Raw genomic sequence first — 14,838 nt, forward strand, 5'->3', positions numbered from 1 at the left:
CTAAAGCATCAGGTTATTTACAGGGAATAGGATGGGACTGATGCTCTGCAAGTAGGGGCTTCAATACATTTCAGAGGCAAGTCTTCCATGAGAAGTAAGCAAGGAATGCAGTACTGCAGTAGTCATCACTATCCTTTTTGTCCTTCCCTATACACATGCAAGCAAACTTAATTCATCCTACTCTTTTAACAAGATACAATGGATTCTGAATTATGCAAAACCCTGAGCAGGCAGGGAACCGATCCAAAAGATGAAGCACTTTATCTTATGGAGATTTATGATGGCACAAGGAGGGTTTTCTTCTGGGAAAGGTGCCTTAGTCATTCCACAAAGTAACAGTCAGCAGAGTACGCTGCTTGTACAGCCTGTGTATCACAGGCCCTGATCACAATTTACCTATTTACACTTGTACTTTGAGAGCTAATGGACGAGACTTCTTCTCAGAGGCCAAAGGATCTATTCACCACGGGAAACCAGTAACGTACAGTATTTGATTGCTATGTTTTACAATGAGAGGATCAGCCATCAGTTTTCCCCTTCCCCCACAAGCTCGGGGAGACAAATCATAAAGCCCTTTAAAAATGTGGTGTCAAAGCACCCCTCGGCCCACCCCAAACTTAAGATACAATGAAAGCAGGGCCCCCCAACATAGCAACACTCTTCTGCAGCACAAGCAACTGGGCAGGCAACAGCAACGGTCGATACAGCTCATATTTTTGCCCAGCAAGAGCAAAGAGACACATTAACAAGATTGACAGTCAGCACTCAGCTGCTATTCAATGCCCAGTGGGCAGTAGAGAAACTGTCAAAAATAATGCCAATTTCTTACTGAAGGAGGCATCTAGCATTAGTTGAGGCAGACACTGTTGGCAGTTATGAAGTAAGCATACACACAAAGGACTCTGGGGAGGAGCAAGCAATCTTACCCCATATACTTACCCCTTCATATCTAGAGAAATGCAGACAATTACACTTTTGTATCATTGTTCAAGTTTAGCCAATGGTCTCCACGAGGAGAAATAAATGGAAAATACAAAAGATAAGTAGGAACAACTTCCAGCGCATGATTCTCACTAGAGCCATTTCATTAAGGTTGAGGAGGGAGATGAAGTCTAGAAAAACAACAGAAACCAGGCCACATGAACACATCTTTATGGGCAGCCCCACTGCCTCTGAACAACCCACAACAAGGGAAATGAAACACATACGGTAGCAATGGCTAGGAAGAGCCACAACGTTAGATTCAGTCTACACTAGTTTTGCAAATGTATCTGTGCCTCTTTAACAAGGCAGATTAGCTCAGCAGAACAGCCACAGTCCAGTGGCAGAGCACATGCTCTGAATGCAGCCTTGTTCCATGGCATATTTGGCTAAAGTTTACGGTCTCCTTCCCTCCTCACCTTTCCTTACAGCAGTTTTTATCATAAGCAGCAGCAGCAGCAGTGGGCGGGTTTGCTGAAACAATGGAAGCAAATAGATGAGTTTCATTGTCCTCTGAAGAGCACAGAAGCCTTCCAAGAAGCAGGGCAAACAAGAATACTAGGGGAAGTGCTGTACAAATGAGGAAAGAGCAGGCTACAGACCAAGGGTGGTATTGCAGCTACTGGTACTGCCAATGAAGTTTCCAAAACTTGGGGGGGGGGGGAGCAAGAGGAGCAAGAAGAACATGACCGGAGAATGATGTTATTGATTTGTAAATATATATATATTTGAAATTCACCTTTGCTAAATTTCTGTGAGTTTTGTGGCAGGGAGCTAGAAAAAAAAATACTTGGAGAGCCATATATAGTCAGCAGATTAGTCACCATGAGCTAAAGGATGTTGGATAGCAGGTTTCAGAAAGACCTGTGTCTGCTGCTGCCAGAGAGCATTTATGAATGGACTAAAAAGTACCAACAGTCTGGACTATGCATTAGGCATCTTCATATGTTCACAAGTGATGAAACACACACACACACACACACACACAGAGAGAGAGAGAGAGAGAGAGAGAGAGAGAGAGAGAGAGAGAGAGAGAAAGTGCCAGGAAATGGTGTACTGATAGCAATACGTTCATTGGATTCACTGCGGACCCTGTCCCCTCCTTGTGTGAAAACAAACCACAAATTGCATGGGAAAAGTGCAGCTCTGAGCATATCCGATTGCTCCTCAGTTTTCTACCAACCCAGAATGCATCTGTAGGCAGACTGCTGCCTCATCTGTAGTTGACAGACCAAACTCTCATTGTGCTTCCCTGCATTCCAACAAGTACCTCTCTAAAACCTCTCATTCATACATTGGCAGGTCTCCCCTCCCTAAATCCATGCCCCTTCACCCCACTGCTGACAGCCAGGACATCAGTATTCTGGAAGGGAACCTATTAAAGCTGCTGTTTACAGCTCCTCACAAATAAAACCCGTCTCCTGTTTGACTCCTGCAATAACCTAAAGTGCTAAATCACTCCCTTCAGCGAAACGCCTGCCAGGGAAATCTCCAGCTACTGAAGTGCTGGCAACCCCATTAAGAGTCATTTTATTTTATTTTAATTGTATTTTTTACCTGGTGTGTGCTACAGTTTCCACCCCATTGACTTGGTGTGCTTTGCAGCCTGGAGAGTACCGTAATGGCCTCATTATTTCAGCTGAGGAATCTCTGTGTTAAATTAGGCAGAGAAGGGTAATTATCTACTTGTAGGAGATAAGAAAGAGGTTTATTTTATCAGCGACATAATGCTATTCTGGTCGGGATCCAACTCTCCAAATTGTACAATGCTGAATACAGGTGGGAGACCAGCATTTCCCCTGTGAGTAGTGTGTAGCGAAATGCAAACAACTACCGGTAGCCACCTTGATGCACAAGCAGCCCTGCAGAGAACATAAGCTATGAGCTTAAAAATCAAGAAATGCCAAAACTCCACGGCACCTTTCCCCAGCCCAGCCCTGAAGGCAGCAGCTTATTTGCCAGTTATCATAACCTTTTGCATGTCGACACTGCAGAAACAATTCAGTAGACAGCAGGAGATACTACTACACACACCCAGCCCTCAGCCTATGCAAAGTGCATCTGCTTAGAACTGGCTAATTTAACAAGCAATTAACCTTTCTGCACATCCTCCCCTTGGCTGATCTGAGAATCAGCAAAGTGGGCCATAACCAGAGAACAAATTGGACTGTGCCTCACCGTGGCAGAAGCCCATCAGTCCTGTAAGGTACATGCAAGTGTGCACATCACACTCCCCAGAGGCAGTGTCCATCGCTTGCCAAAAACCAGTGCCCGTTCTCTGGCACCCTTCCTGGAGTCCAACAATCTGTCAGCACCCACTTGTCAGTTGTAACAGGAGGGCCCAACACAACTGACAACAGCATAATTAAATATATTTTAAGTGCCCCGTGCTGAAAAGGGGAAGCAGTGGGCTAGGCAAATGCCAGTGGCTGCCATCTTCCTCCCCTCCCCCACCATGCCTCTGGGATACACTGCAGGGATATATAAGGAAAAGAAGAAGAGCACACTCACCTGGGCTCCCGTCAGAAGCTTATTAAGGCCTGGGGTCAGGATTGCATCTATCATGGCTTCTGTCTTTCTTGCAGAAGCCCAGTGATGAGAGGAGCACTGGGCCAGGCAGTTAAAGCAACTTCTCACTATTGCTTGGATAAACCACCATAGCAGCAAATTTGGGAGGGGGGCTGCCAGAGTGACACTGTCATCAACTCCCTTAATCCAAACAATGGTTTAAAACAGACTTGCAAGCAGCCACTCACTTGACTCAAGTAAGAATCCTCCCCAGGCAAGCAGGCATAAATGCTTTACACAAAATGGATTCCTTATTCTTACAGGGCACAAATGGCTAATGCAGGCTATATATGGAGTAAGCGGGCTAGGAAAGCGGTGTTCTCTGGTAACCCTTGCAGGGTCTTACTTGCAAGGAGTGGTTTGAGGATCTTAAAATAAAGCAAGGCATGAACTGCATTAGCCTTTTAATTCCTTTTTGAGGCTGACAGACCAGTGATCCTTAATTAGGGACATGTGGTCCCCACAGGGATCTGGGTAAGGGGTGTAGACCTCTGGGGGCCATTCTACATTTAGGCAGCTCCTTCTCCCTCTTGCAGTAGCAGCAGAGGACAGCTGTGGTAAACTGCTTATACCCTGTCTTGAGTATAAAATCCCAGATTTCTCCCCCCAATTCCTTTAAAAAGTGGTACATGGCAAAGAGGAATCAAGCAGGTTCTAGCAAAAACAACAAAACGATGCTCCAGCCATTTAACAATGATACTGTAGAATGTAGCCAATGCTGTCTGTGCGTAAGCAGAAAAGGCTTCCACTCACACAGCGGACTTCCTCTCTCCTGCATCCCCTCAAAAGCTGCTGGAGGAACCTTGAAAGAGTATCAATGGCTCTCAAAAAAAATCCAGCACTTCTTGGAGAACCCATATTCCCCTTGCTTGTATGACATTTAAAAACACCCTGCACCTGAGGCAGTGCCAAAGGAAGAGGGGTGTGGTGGGTGCGGTTTGCGCCAGGTGTCATCACTGGGGGGGGGGTGACAAAATGGCAAAAATATGAGTTTTTAAAATAAAAAAATTGGGCTCACGAAACTTTTTAGTTCAGTCAACAAACGCAACGACGTTGTGGCTTGGGCGCCTGCAGGCTCCACACTGCCTGAAACGGCAGTGTGGTGCTTGAGACTGCCCACCGCCTCTCCCTCAGCCGCCCTACAGCTGAGGGGGAGGCAGCAGAGAGGCTTTGTGCAGTGCACCCTGCCCTGGCTCGCCCTGCCCGCAGGTGCAGGGCACGTGCACCGCCCCAAGGTTAGGGTATCCCATAAATGTTTTGCTTGTGGCTCAGGAGGCATTTGATTATCATCAGGTGTTCGCGTTGAGTGGAAGTTAAGAACTGGTGAGACAGACGTTGCTATGCTTCTGGTGCCACTTGTGTTTTCTATCCACATTTCTGCTCCCTATTCCTTGCCATATCCTACACCAAGTATCCTCTCTCTCTACCATAAATCCCTGAACAAAAAGGGAAATTGCAAATAGGAAAGATCAGGTAAGTGTTGCCAACCACACAGATTTTTGATCAAGGAACTGCTGGAGGGATATATTTAAAAAACCAGGCTTATGGGCACCCAATCAACCTAATTTTTAAGCATTCGAAACATGGGAGCCAACTCCTAGGGACCAAGGTCCCTTCAGCCCCCTCAATAAAATATTTGAGGAGGCCAGGGCCCCCATAGTTGATGGGCATTGCTATTCAAATGGGGGTGTGTGCCATGTCTTTTGATCGATTATGCAGGGCAGGGCTTATCTGCCCCCCCCCAATATTTTATTCAAGTTGGCACCCTGATTAGAAATATGCATTGACAGCAACCTAAATGTACATGATGGGAGGCAAGAGGCTGCTGGAGAGACAATGTAAATAGGAGTCAAACAGTGACTATCTGGCCTGAGTACCTTCATTGCAATGTCTACAGAAGACAAGCTGTGAACAGCTTTTTAACCCACTGGCTCTCTCCTCTTGAGATCACCTCCTTGTTCCAGTCTATTAGTGCTAAATTAAATGGATGTCAGATCTAAAGATCTTCCCCCGTGCTGCTCCAGTCAGCTGACAGCTGATCTCTCTGCCAGCCACAATTGTACAACTAAGCTACCCAGTTGGTGCACCAGATGGTCATCAGCATCTTCCTCCAGAAATGGAGGTCAGAGGAAGGTTAGCCTTTCAGCATCTGGTATTGGCACAAGGTCAGCTATAAAGCAAACCAAGAGAGCAGCCCAGGAACTGCACTCCCACCTGAGCACGCAGCATTCCAAATACAGCAAGGTTCCAGGCTGCTCACAAGACAGGAAATCTCAGTTTGGAAAGAAGACCAGTTCCCATATTTAAACAGACTTGCAAGCATGTAGGAGAAGGCCATCTCTGGGTCCACCTGCCAGCTGCAACCCCTCCAGCAGCCTCTTGCTCGCCACCACTGCTTCATGCTCAGTCAGTGTTAGAAACTCAGACATATAAGCTAATCACTGAATGGTTAAGAGTGTTGGACTAGGACCTGGGAAACCAGGGTTCAAATCTCCACTCAGTCTTGAAACTCACTGGGTGACCTTGGAGTCAGTTGCAGCCTCCTAACCTACCTTGCAGGGTTATGTAGGGATTAACTGAGGAGGAGGGGTGAACCATGTACTCTTTAGAGAACAAGGTGGGATTATGCAATAAATAAACTCTTCTGCTTGCTTGCTGGGAGGGTGAGGAGGGGCAGTTGCTTACTAGACTGCTATTCTTGGCCAACTGCTACTTGCCCCAGGCAAAGGGTAGGCATGCAAGCAGCTGTCTCTCAGCTAAGGAGATGTTAACAGCCATACAGGTGTCTCTAGGCTGTTGCAAATTGGATTTAGCTTCTTCAAACTGGAATTGAGTCAGATTTTGGCTCCAAACAGAAGCAGGTTTCAAACTTGGTTCAGTAGCACATTACATCAGTTACAGGTTAAGATTTCCCTCCAATTTTTAATTTTAACAGCTCATTTAATTCCAGCTTAAGCCTCTGTCATCTGGATGGAAAGGAAAGCACAAGCAATTTCAACAGCAATACCCCCCCAAGGGAGCTTCAATAGATGCCACTCTGACCTGCCTATAGAATCCACATGACAGCCATCACTGCAGCAAAGTATTTATACTTGCATAAATCAGAATCCCAAGGGGCCCCTTCAGTTTACAACTTTGTCTCTGCTGCAGTTTCATACTTTCCACCCCCTACCTTAAAGTGCATTTTATCTAAAGCTCTTTGTCCCCTCCCCATACTTATCCCTCCCTCCATCAAGGATCTTTGAATTTCTGTTAGTCTGCAAAGCTGAAGAAAAAGACTCTTGCAGAGAGGCTCATTCAACTCTTGTGTAGCAGTGGAAGAGGCGCTGCAAACCTCCTCAATTCAGTCGTTTTGGGGGCGTTCTTTTAGGGGGTGGGTCTCAATCAAACAATTTCCCTGTACTACCCTTCAATTCCTGAATTCCATTTTTATGGAAGATGAAAGTCTCTATTGCCTCTGTCCAGTTCATCATCCCAACTCTGCTTGCTTTTAAGAGATGTAGGAAAGAAGCAAAAACAATGCCTACATATTCTTCAACTAGTTCTGGTGTAACATGCAAAGCAGGACTCCTGGATTTCACCTTCAGTCCTTCATCTATTTAACAAGGAAAAAAGAAAAGGAAGTGCCCCCGCCAAGCTTATAGGTAGCATATGAACCAGCTCTCGGAACTTTGTTGGTACATCATCGGTGTTCTCTCAATAACATGAAAATAGGAACAGTGTCTTTTTATCAGAGCTTTATCTTAAATAAATATCATCATCATCTATTTACGGTATTTATGTCTCGCCTTTATCCTTGACAAGGATTCAAGATGGCTTACAGATAAAAAACAGCTAAAACATTTTTTTAAATCATAAAAAGCAATTAAACATTGATAGAATTAAAAACTATAAAATCTATCAAAAGCCTACACCTAAGTACAATATAAACAGCACAGTACAAGCCGTTTCATTAAAAGCAATCAGTTCCCAAAAGTCTGTTGGAGTAAGAAAGTCCTCACTTCCTCATCAAATAATTTGCTAGTTTCTTTTTTAATAGGATCTATAATTTGCACCGGGCCTTCAGAGAAGCCCACTATAGAGAAATAGCAATGAAACATCCTACATCATCATTCCCCACTTTCTCCCTTCTGCACCTTACAAACTCTGCAGGGGATACACAACCCACTGGCTACCAAGTCACAACTCTGCCTACAGACTGAGATGCCACCATCCTTTGCACACTTTCAAGGGTTATGGTGAGACGGGCCATCAGATCAGTTCGATATGAATGTTTTTAAAAATAACAATTGGCCCATGAGCAATCACCATAGAAGGCAGTCATCAGATTAGTCAGATGGCAAACAGGTCTGGTAAAATAGGAATGAACTTAGCCTTTGGTCACCCCACCCTGCACCTTTATTGATTTCATATGTCACAAATTCAGCTTCAAAGAAAGCCTCCCTATATTAGATCACTGGGCACAGATTCATGGTGTGCACATTTGCTTTTCTAATAACAGAGTTTACAGCAGCGTTCATCTGTAGGAAATTATTGCTCATCCAGTTGCACTGTTAGCAAGCTGAATCAGGCTGCAGGAGGAGGTGTTTCCTTACCACTGTACATGCCACTTTGAGTAAAAGAGCACATCAGCTGCCAGATTGGGGAGATACCCCTCATAAGGTTCATGATGAGAAACACCGTCAGTGGTTTTCTCTAAATGCTTGCACGCATGAGAGCAGGATGTGATGGGAGTGTGTCTATAGCGAGTGTTTAATTATCCACATCCTCCTCTGTATCAGCATATCTAGTCAGCAAGAAAACCACAACAGCAGCTGAATTCAGATCCATTGGTGTCAATGGCTCAAATCACATATGTCTCCCAATTACTTCCAATAGACACACCACTTCATTGCACAGGCAAGTCTCCATAAGTGGTACTGATACATTTAAATTGCCACAGCCAATGACCCTCCCACCTCTATGATTCTCTAACAGCATTTGAGTCTCTTCCACACATGTTAAAGGGCCATCACTCAGCCAAAGGCAATACTTTCGCCGGCCACTAGTAAGTAACTCTAAATCTTATGTCACTGTCTCTGCTCTGAGCCAATAAAGATTAAGGGCACATTTTTTCACTGTTGTAGGATAACTCTCTTCTCAACTTCTGGATCAAGTGTAAATGATAGACCAGTGCAACCCTGCCTGGAGTCAAAGTCTGATTGTTGGAGCTAGTAACCTTATATGTGTGCTTTATAGCCTTCAGATTAGCAAAATATAAATAGGGGTTTAAACTAGGCATCTGCAGCTTGGTGCCCTCGAGATGTTGTTGGACTACAAATCCCATCATCCCTGATCATTGGCCATGCTGGCTGTGGCTGGAGGGCACCAGGTTGGTCTAAACCAGGAGTGAGGAATCTGTGGTCTTCCAGACATTGTTGGGACTCCAACTCCAATTGGATTCGACTGGCATAGCCAGTGGTTGTGGATGATGGGAGTTGTAGTCCAACAATATCTGGAGTACTGCAGGTTCTTGTCTAAGCCATGATTCTCAAAGCCTACAGAGGAGATTGTCAGTTGCTAAGAGGCTCACATTTTTCTCTTCTCCCCCACCCTTTTAACAAATGATTTTGAGTGAATAATGATGCAAGTTTCTGAATGCACATGTTTCACCAGTGGAAGATACAGAAGCTGACATTTACTGTCTTCCCATGCCTTCTCGTTATGGTATCCAGGAGATAACTTTGCTTGCTGCAGATGCCACTGAGAACTAGTTCACAGGCAAGGTAGTTGAAACAAAATTAAAAAATTCCTTCCAGCAGCACCTTAGAGACCAACTAAGTTTGTCATAAGTATGAGCTTTCGTGTGCATGCACATTTCTTCAGATACACTGAGACAGAAGTCACCAGACGCTTATATAATGGGAGGGTGAGGAGGGGTGTTACTCAGAAGGGTGGTGGGAAAGGGTGATTGACTGACAGATAGCTGTTAACGACTGCAATTGGTCTTGCAGGAAAAAGCAGGGGGTGAGATGGCTTTATCATGTATAATGAGATAAGAATCCAATGTCTTTATTCAGACCAGGTCTCTCCATTGTTTTAAGCTTGGTGATAAGTTGCAGTTCAGCAACTTCTCTTTCCAGTCTATTTCTGAAATTCTTTTGTAATAAGACAGCTACTTTGAAATCTTGTATAGAATGTCCTGAGAGATTGAAGTGTTCTCCTGGTTTCTCTGTCTTGTTATTCCTGATGTCAGATTTAAGTCCATTTATCCTTTGGCGTAGGGTTTGGCCTGTTTGTGCAATATAGGGAGCTAAAGGGCACTATTGGCATTTGATGGCATACACGTTAGAAGATGAGCAATTAACTTGGGAGCTGTATGTGATTACTAGTGGTGTTCCGTTATTTTCTTTTTTGGGTCTGTCTTGCAGCAAGTTCTCTCTGTTGATCTGTTGTTTAACTTCATCGGGTGGATATTTTAGTTCTAAAAAGGTTTGCTGTAGATCTCTTAGGTGAGAGTTGGAACAGATGCGGTTGTAACATAGGGCCTGGCTATATACAATGGATTGTTTGGTATGTTTGGGATGGTAGCTAGAATATGTCAGTTGGTTTATGGTATAAGGTGGTGTCTATACGCCCATCCTGTATTTTTATAGGTAAAGGTAAAGGGACCCCTGACCATTATGTCCAGTCGTGACCGACTCTGGGGTTGCGCGCTCATCTCGCATTATTGGCCGAGGGAGCCGGCGTATAGCTTCCAGGTCATGTGGCCAGCATGACAAAGCTGCTTCTGGCAAACCAGAGCAGCACATGGAAACACCGTTTACCTTCCCGCTGTAGCGGTTCCTATTTATCTACTTGCATTTTGACGTGCTTTCGAACTGCTAGGTTGGCAGGAGCTGGGACCAAGCAACGGGAGCTCACCCCATCACAGGGATTCGAACTGCCGACCTTCTGATCGGCAAGCCCTAGGCTCAGTGGTTTAACCACAGCGCCACCTGGGTCCCTGTATTTTTATAGTAGTATCCAAAAAATGTATTTCTTGCATAGATTGGTTCATTGTTAGGTTGATGGTGGGGTGAAAGTCATTGAATGTCTGGTGGAAGGTTTCTGGGGTCTGTTGACCATGTGTCCAGATAATAAAAATATTGTCAATGTATCGCAGGTACAAGAGAGGTTTGAGTGGGTAGGAGTTTAGGAAACATTCTAAATCTGCCATGAAGATGTTGGCATACTGTGGGGTCATGCGGGTGCCATTGCTGTGCCGCTGATCTGGAGGAACAGGTCATCACTAAATTTGAAGTGGTTGTGGGTAAGGACAAAATGGCAGAGTTCGATAACAAAGTCCACTGTGATTTTATCTGAAATAGTGTTCCTTATGGCATGTAAACCATCGTTGTGTGGGATGTTGGTATACAGATTTCCCACATCCATAGTGGCTAGTATAGTATTGAGCATAGGTAGTTGAAGGTAAGGCTGCTGGCCAGCATGTGCTGTGGAATGCTGCATCAGTTGACTTCTCCAAGGCTCTGGCTGCCTTACACATTACTTTTAAAAGTTGCTGATGCCATAGTGAGAATGGCAGTGAGCTCTACCAATCAGACACCACCTTCATGGTTGCAGGATCAGTGAGAGTACTGGAATAGCATGGGGTTGGGCCAAGCACCCTCAGTACTCTCATTGACCCTGCAATCTCAAAGCTAGCATCTGATTGACATAGCTATCTGCTGCTATCTGCTTCTTTCATCCCCAGGATCAGAAATTTTGAAAATCAAGGTTGGAGCCACTTGCTGCCAATGAACAGGGAGTCTTTGGTGGTGGTGGGGGGGGTCATGAAGGAACCCCGGGGTGGTCCAGGGCCTCGGAGCTCTGCTTGCTAGTTGGGTTGTAGTGGCACCACTGGCTCAGATGATCTAATGTTTTCCTATGCAAACAATTTCTTCTATGGAGAAAGCCAAGAGTGATATGGTATTGTGGAAAGGTACATTCAGATTCACAAGCCCTCCACCTGTGATATTGACCCAGACACAGGTTTATCACCTCCATGGGATGTTTAGCCTTTTTTTTGTTATACCATATTTTTGCTCCTTTGAATGTGGGCCTGTGTAGCCAACATCCTCCTTTCCATTGATTCAGATGTTAGTAAGCACCATCCCATCAATCATATATGTGGAGTTTTGCTGTATAATCATTCTCAAACATCTAAAAGTAAAGCAATTTTGTGAAATATTCACACATCCTCACTTCATATTAGGACTGAGAAAATAACAAGTTTGACTTATTACTAACACAGCTTTATACAAGGAATTATCCCTTGATTGTTTCAAACACATTTATGATGCTTGTAATTGTACCAGTAGTGACCCTTTTTAGGGATAGAGATTAGTGCCCTTTAGTAGTTCTTGAAAAGATCCTTTAGAAACAGGAAGATCAGATACTGATGCCTAATTCACATTTTTTATCACAGAGGTGTAAATATGAAGTAACTACCAAAATCAGAAGCGATCACTAATGAAACGGGAAGGATAACCAAATTCAATACTGTACTATTAAGTCACATTTCCCCTTTGTGAAATAAAATAAAACAAAATTCATAGTTTGAAGACACCCCACATTCTTGTATAAAGTTGGCTTTTAAAATTAAATATAGAACTGAATGGAATTGTAAACTAGAACCAGATTCCCTTAAATATGCTGAAATTTAGTTCCACTCTCTTCTGTGGCAATTATTTTGCTCTTGGAATCCAGACAATAGCCCACACCCAACCCTTTTGTAGCCTCTGTTTTGGAAGCAGGTTTCATGATTACAGTACACAAATTTTCCCATTGCAAAACCAACTAAATGCCAGTTAAGATTTTTAACATGTTCTGCTACTGAAATCAGCACACAAAGGTATGCAGTAAGGCAACACAAAGTTTTTGATTACATCTCTGGGACTCTACAAAAATCACTATCTTAGCTTTCACTATAGAAATTAATGCATATTTCTGGTCCTCTTGGTTTCATATCTTAGCTTAAAAATGCCATTTCACAGTAAAAAAAAACTTATATTTTTAAGGCATATTTCCAAAGAATGGTTCTAAATATCTAACCAAATCAAAGGACAGTGGAAAGCTGTCAATTTCTTGTTTTTATCAATTCCAGACTTTAGAAACTTCATATCTGCCAGCTGTGGCTCCGCATCATTTCCTGTTTGTGCAAGATATGTGCATATTATGCTCATACCTGTAGCTGGAAATACACAAGTCTGAGGGTCCTGGCCCAGTCAAGAACCAAAAGCTACATTTAAATAATAACTTTTAAAAATTGAATCTGGGGAGTCCCTCCAACCCATTCCCTTAATTTTCATCTTAAACACATGTGCTAGTGAACAACCATCACTGCAGGAGGGGCTCTACCCTCCTCCCTCTCCAATACCTACAAGAGCACAGCCCCCTTGGTCATTCACAACACACCAGTGGCATAAAGATAAAGCTGTTGCTAGGTTGGTAGAGGGCTCTCTTTTAACAAGCCTGCACAAAACTCAGCAACTGACCTGGTTAGAGAGCTGGATTTTCCATGTGCTTTGGAATTCTTTCCCCCACAACATATACAGTGGAGCTCTGTGCTCTGGATTCAGAAATGATCACAGAGTCTTGCTCTAAAGAAATATTGAGTTGCTGCTACAAACACTCTGCCACAAAGACTAAAGACCTGGAGGGTTTGGACAGTTTGTTGGCAATTATAGCCAAGTGCCTGACCTGAGTTTTGAAACCCAGCTAACCACACAGAGGCTCTTCTGTATGCCTCTCTGAATCAAGATTGCCTTTGTCTTGGCAATCCTTGGTACATTTACTTAGAAGTAAGTCTCCTTGGACACAGTGGGGCTTATTTCAGAGTAAACATGCATTGAACTACAGAGTTTCCAATACCAATTCTCCAGCCAAAGGGGGAGTATTCTGCAAACTGGGAGAATGTAAGCACCTTAAGAGATCAAGGGTTTGGCAAAGGCAATAGCTTGGCTGTCCTCCTTCAACGGGGATCAATTCAAATAGCCACAGATTTTTATTTATTACAAACACTAGTGTGTTCACATGCACTCCTTTAAAAGTTATGACCAGCACCAGGGTTGGAGAAGACACTGGAAGGCGAAATATATAGCAAATATATGAAAGGACTTTTGAGAGTTGGCACTCTACTTGCACAAAGTGCAAAAATTAGACAATGGCCTTGCTCCTAATGAGCAAAGAGTACATATCAAAAATCACTTAAAACCCAGTCCTATATCACAGTCTTTCCTCCTCTCCAGACCAGTGGAGCAGGAATCCTAACTTACCAGCAAGTGTCAGTATTTAAAGTGGGTCGTGGTGGTAACTATTCCAGATAAAGTATTCCAGGGCACAAGAGTTGCTGTCTCCGGAGGACTGCACGGGTGAGGTTATTATACTTTGCTTTGATTCAAAACTAAGTATGGGGAGGGGAGAGAAGGAAAGGAAATGCAACGATTGATTTGTGAGTAACTGAACGAAGGCTAAAGACGATTCCCCTTAGAGGTGGGGAAGGCCCTCATTCCGGGGTAGGTAAGGGGCAAAAAATGGGGGCCCGCCGCTTGCTTACCTCTGCCGTAGGCGAAGTGCAGGCGCAGCGCCTTGCCTTGGCGCACCAGGCTGATGTGAAGGTAGGTGAACCACACGGCGAAGGTAAGGAGCACCAGGAGCAGCAGCAGCTTGAACTGCTTCCGGATCTTCTTCACCGGGAACCACAGCATCCTCCAGGCAGCATTCCCGGGGGGGGCTGCCTGCCCCCGGGGGGTGAGCGAGGGGCGCCCGGGCCGCCCTGTCCGCGAAGGGAAAGCGGCGGCGGCGGCGCAGGGGGTGTTGCCGGGCGGGCGCGAGGAGTGCGCGCCTAACCCGGCCGCCGGCTCGGCCCCTCGCCGCTCATTTCGCCCCCAGCGCCGCTCCCCTCAGAGCTACGCCCGCTCCCCGTGGGGCGCCCGCCCCTCACCTGCAGCAGCGGCGGCGGCAGCAACTTCGGCGCCTCGCAGCTGGCGCGAAAACTTCGCTGTGACGCTGACCGTGCACGGCGCGCGAAGCGACGGCGCTGAGAGGAGCCCGGTGGAGATGCGGGGAGTAGGCTCCTAGCGCTCTCCCCGGAGCGGATCCCAGCCGCCTCCCGCCAGGTCCCGGCGGCGAGGGACAAAGGCATCCAGGCAGCGGCGGGGTGGCATCGGGGAGGCTCCCGGCGACCGTGAGGGGAGGCGGCGAGTCGACGTCGCCCTGAGCCGCGGGGCTGGCGGGTCGCTCGCTCGCTCGCCGAGACCTCCCTCCTTC

General features: G+C 45.4%; 1 protein-coding gene across 1 annotated transcript in view; it reads right to left on the bottom strand.

Moving 5' to 3' along the window:
- The window catches only part of B4GALNT4 (beta-1,4-N-acetyl-galactosaminyltransferase 4), a 157,563-nt gene extending 143,198 nt beyond the window's left edge, over window positions 1-14,365 (bottom strand). The window contains exon 1 of the mRNA XM_035122823.2: window positions 14,126-14,365. Within this exon, the coding sequence (XP_034978714.2) occupies window positions 14,126-14,276 (151 nt within the window). The 5' untranslated portion in view covers window positions 14,277-14,365. The remainder of the gene's footprint in view (window positions 1-14,125) is intronic.
- Window positions 14,366-14,838: the final 473 nt, after the last annotated feature.

This window comes from Zootoca vivipara, chromosome 1 (genome assembly GCF_963506605.1).
Source record: "Zootoca vivipara chromosome 1, rZooViv1.1, whole genome shotgun sequence".
Lineage (NCBI taxonomy): Eukaryota > Metazoa > Chordata > Lepidosauria > Squamata > Lacertidae > Zootoca > Zootoca vivipara.